We start from the raw sequence: 4,949 nt of genomic DNA on the forward strand, positions 1-4,949 counted from the left end.
TGAGCTAATTAAGATCAAATCTGCTGACTTGTGTTGTAAAATGAGACGTTTTACTGTTTATCTTCTGTTAATAAATCCAGAACACTTTTCTGACATTATTTAAAACATTAGATAGATTATATAAACTGTAAAATATTAATAATAATTGTGTTAGTATTATTATTAATAGTTTTAATGATTTCTACATCGTCAGTCCTTTTTTTCTGCTCTGTCGCCAACATGTGCAGTAATGGGAAATCCAGACTCTTGACCGTTTTGTGTTAGCCRTTAGCTTCACGTAGTTTCTGTGCACTCCAGCTGTTCTATATAAACTCCTTGGTCCTGTCAGATCTTTTTCTCTCCAAACTGAAGACCTTTTAATGAGCAGTCTACAACAGCAAAACAATTCATTATTCAAAATGGCTGTAATACCACTTTAGGTAGATTTGCAACCCAAAATACAACATTCTTCTGAAAGTAGTCAAATACTAGCCTGGCCCTTGCCTTCCTACGCAGCTCCACTCAATTCTAGTTTCACTTCTCTGCTCCATCTGGCATTTCTCCCCTAGAGAATGAGTTCRCTGGCAGATTTTTAGCCGGGCCAATCAGAGAACAGAACGCCGATTTTCTGTGCAGTGTCTGCTTGTAGTTTATTTTACCTGGGCCAATCAGCAAACAGAAGGTGGAGTTTTGAATGACGTCGATGTTCTGTGCAGTGTCTGCTAGTTAGKTTAGCATACGKCAGTGGAGGAAGTGAATGAAGCCAGTCTGTGTTGATAAGGCTTCCAAATTAAAATAAATTTGTCTGACAAAGCAGCAGCTCTCATTTACAGTCGTCTCATTCGGCTCGGTACTTGTCYCCTCTCAATAGGGTTGTTTACAGCACTCGCGATTTCCGGTTAGCTTCTTAGCTTAGCCTCCTTCACAATGACAAACACACACACACACTTCAGCAGAGGCCACGCCTCCAGCAAGAAATTGCTTCTCAATAGCAGCGAGTCCAGACCCTCTGTACGAAGCAAAGTGAAGGACAAGGGTCTGGTTTTTACCAGGCTAGTCAATTACAAGAACTGGATAAAATCCCTTTGGATGCTTCAAAGGCATTGAAGAGAACGTTTAAAAATCCATTTTTTAACATTAGTTTTAGCATTAAGTAATTTTAAGTGAAGAAGATTGGACAGATGACTCCCAAAAAGACTAGTAGCTGCAGTATGTTATGTATTTTGTGTTTGAGCAACTCATAGTTTAATAAAAATAAAAGCAGTTGATGCATATATCCCGCATGCAGTCATTTACCATTTTTGCATCCTGTTGCTGGAGGCACTAAAACTTCAGGATTAGTGTGTTCAGCTGTGCTACTTGGACAGAATTAGTGCTTTTTTCTGATGTGATGGTACTGTAGCAGTCCATGACCTAAATCTGACTCTGCACAAGGCTTTCATCTTCTCAGAGGATGGGTTTTAGGTCTGCACTGTGCAACATCAAAAGACAGCATGTATTGTTTTGTTCCTGCCCTTTTTTGTTGTTGTTATTTTTGAGAGTTCCCTTTTAAAAAGTTTCAAACTGCATTTCTTTGTTCTCCTGTTCTCCCCTCTCTGTATAGACTGTATGACATGTTAAGATATGCTGGTTACTGTCTGAGCCAAAGATAGCCCCACCTWTAATATTGGTTTGGACTTTGACTTTGTTTTGTCTAATTTTCTTGACGAAAATGTTTTCCCTACTTTAACAACTAAAACATTTTCCTCACACAAATATAAAACACATTATTTTACCCAAGAGATACCAAAACAATAAAAATTAGGGATGCACGATATATCGGCATTAACATCGGTATTTAAAACTGGGCCGATRTTAACGTCCAATATTGATTTCCCATATTTTAGCTTTGTGGTTTTGTTTTGGGAGGGCACTGCATAGCCAGGAATAACTGAAGTAGAGAGCCATGTCAGAGGTCTGGTCATTTTTTAAAATGATTTTAAAAAACAAGACAAACGTGTTTGTGCGTATATGAATATGCTGAAATTTTCTTTTCTGTGCATCCCTAGTAAAAGAAATATACTTCTAACGGATATTTGTAAAATTTCAGTGAACTTTTCATCATTTCAAAACTCATCCACTAGTTCTTGAGACATTTTTGCTAACAGACAAACACACACAGGCCTTTTATGGCAGAGGGGTGCTAATAATAAATATTTATAGATTTATGTCTGAACATGGTGCTGTAGATCTGATCAGTCTTAAAACTAGTTATGCAACAAATATCTAAAACTAAAATTGGTACATCCCTGCTTATAATTGGTAATTAGTTTCTTTCAGTCCACACTATTTACCTAAAATAAACAGTATTTCAAGATTTATCTACATTATTATTGTTTAATCCATTGGATAAAACATACTGCTCTGCTTGGTCACCAATGGTGCTAAAAACTCACTAATGGTTATATAGAATTTTTCCTTTGCTTTTTGAACATTATGTGTTTTTGTAGTGTTATTTTTAAAGGATGGAATTATAATAATAAAAACCTATGGAAATGTAAAGACATTATTAAAACATTTTTGTCTTATTTCCAACAGTTGTGGCTGTGGAACCGCTGGTCCAAGGCCTGGAGAAGCTCAATGAAGAGATGGACTGGTCCTACTCAGGTCTGTCATCTAGCTCAGATTTTATTTTTAGATCATATTACATGAAATGGGACAATGCGGATTAAAACTTATGCAAAAGGAACTTGGTAGAATTTGAAAAGTTAGAAAAATTTATAGTTTTATTTTTTTTTACAAATCAAGTATAAAGACTGTTTTAGGAGCAGCAGTGAATATTTTTATATATTTAGTTTGTTCTACGAGACAAGCTTTTCGTTCAACATTATCGATTTATTATCTGACTGTTTAGAGTTTCGTCAAAAGTACTTGACTTATTAATAAAAAATTTATAATGTCCCCATTTGACAAATCAACTGAAAACAAGACTAAAAGAAAACCAGTAGGTTGATACCCACTTCCAATGATGGGTGTCTCCCAGGACCACCACACTGGACTGATATCTGTTACTGTGGCCATCTTATGATTTGTAGTTATTACCTTTTAACCTCTCCCGCAGGAAAATCTTGCTCTGCCTCTGACCATATGCTTATAAGACTTTAGCTAACTCAGCAGGGAAACCCTGCGGAGTTAAGCTATGCTCAGACAGAAACATACGGTCACAGACGGACAGTAATTTCCCCCGGGGTAGAGATTAGATTTCTACTGCCTCTGGGGTATCAGAAGAAGAGACCTGCCTCAACAGGCCATCAGTGAGCTAAAAGCTGAGCTATTAGGTTTAATCATCTTCACCCTTAAGGAGAATGTTAGTCGTAAAATGCTATCTGAAGCTCCTGGTAATGTTTAAGGATTAGGCTGGAACCTCCTTCTAATCATAAATTTGGAACTGGATCTCAGAGAACAAAACAAATCTTTGAGTCGTGGATAGAGAAACATGTTCCTGTCTTTGCACGGTACAAATGTGCAAATTCAAATAATAAACAAAACAGCTCTAAAAGAAAACCTTGTATTTTTTAGTGATAGCTGCAGTTGTTGAAAAAATGGTGGTGCTTTTTCAGTGGTTTGTTCTAAAGAGTAACTCAGTCCAACCTAATAAGATGCAAAACAATTGATCACAAGAAATAGGAAACAAAGACTCAAACAATTGATCACAAGAAATAGGAAACGAAAACTCAAACAAAAACACAATCACATCAGAATTATTTGTGTGGAACCTGTTGGTTAGCCAAATATTTATAATCTGTACTGAGCAGCATAATATTAGCTGGACTCAAATTCTCATTTCTTACGAGTATAAACAGACTTCAGTCCTGCCCCTCACACCACCATGGCTTTCTTTTATGCCTGAAATTATTATTTTTAAAAACAACTCATTTAAAAATTTTTTTTTTGATTAATTTGAATAATGTAAGAAATACATGAATCAAGAAGAGGCAACACCTGAAAAAATATTAAGAGTTGTACTTACATTATTAACGGGACTGGGTGGTATTAATCTTTTTCATGCTATCTTTAGATAATATCGTGGTGGTATTACCAGGGTGGGGTGGAAAGGGGCATGTTTTGCATTTTTAAATTTTTTTTCTTCCTGTAGATTTTTTGGCACTTTTCAAATTATTTTAGGCCTCGGTCAGAAAGGACCGGAGAAAGGAAGGTTATATTTTTTTTCATCTCAAAAGATGGATGAGCAGTTTTTTTCCTTGAAAATACRTCTTATTTGATGCTTGTTGCAGAGACAGGAAGCAGGAAATACTGGTCATGTTCAGAAACACAAACATCAGAACAAAAAGTGTTGTGTACTGTTTATCATAACTCCAGTGTTATTTGGCCTTTCAACACAATTTAAACCTGGTGTATATTTTGAAATCTGTACTTTTGACTCWATTTAAAACAAAGTCTTAGAGAAGGTTTAGCTTTCCGACTATAAGTATTTAAATGGATCACATGACCAGGCTCCAGAGGGTTATTATACTGTTATAATTTTTAAATACCATCACCATGTTTCAATACCAAGGTATACCACAATACTGTCATACTGCCCTATAGAGATGGGCGATATGTTATTGTATGCGATATACCGTCATGGTAATAGTTTATCATCTTGCGATAAAAACAATAAAATCCCACCGCGTGCCACCAGACTTTACATGCCTCTCCGCCAGGTTAAGCTTTGTTTGTTTACTCAGAGCAGATGTCGACTTGCAAAAACACAGTCATAGTCATCTAAAAACTCTTGAGTTCAACAATACGTTAGAAAAACAACAGGATGGGACAGCTTCAACTTGCTGTCCCATCCTGTGAGGTATCTCGTGCGCACGACTTAGTAACTCGTGGGAACAAGATAGTTTTTTTTCAATCCATGTCCCTTTTGGGGCTCAGTACTGTCCCTGCCAGGCTCACTCACACAATGATATATATATATATATATA

The 4,949-nt window shown here is 36.3% G+C and overlaps 1 protein-coding gene across 1 annotated transcript in view; it reads left to right on the forward strand.

Annotated features, from left to right (window-relative positions):
- Nucleotides 1–4,949, forward strand: part of ptprz1b (protein tyrosine phosphatase receptor type Z1b) — a gene marked incomplete in the record, with an annotated part of 125,924 nt that overhangs the window by 55,926 nt on the left and 65,049 nt on the right. The window contains 1 exon segment of the mRNA XM_014018447.1: nucleotides 2,557–2,625. Within this exon segment, the coding sequence (XP_013873901.1) occupies nucleotides 2,557–2,625 (69 nt within the window).

This window comes from Austrofundulus limnaeus, unplaced genomic scaffold (genome assembly GCF_001266775.1).
Source record: "Austrofundulus limnaeus strain Quisiro unplaced genomic scaffold, Austrofundulus_limnaeus-1.0 Scaffold193, whole genome shotgun sequence".
NCBI lineage: Eukaryota > Metazoa > Chordata > Actinopteri > Cyprinodontiformes > Rivulidae > Austrofundulus > Austrofundulus limnaeus.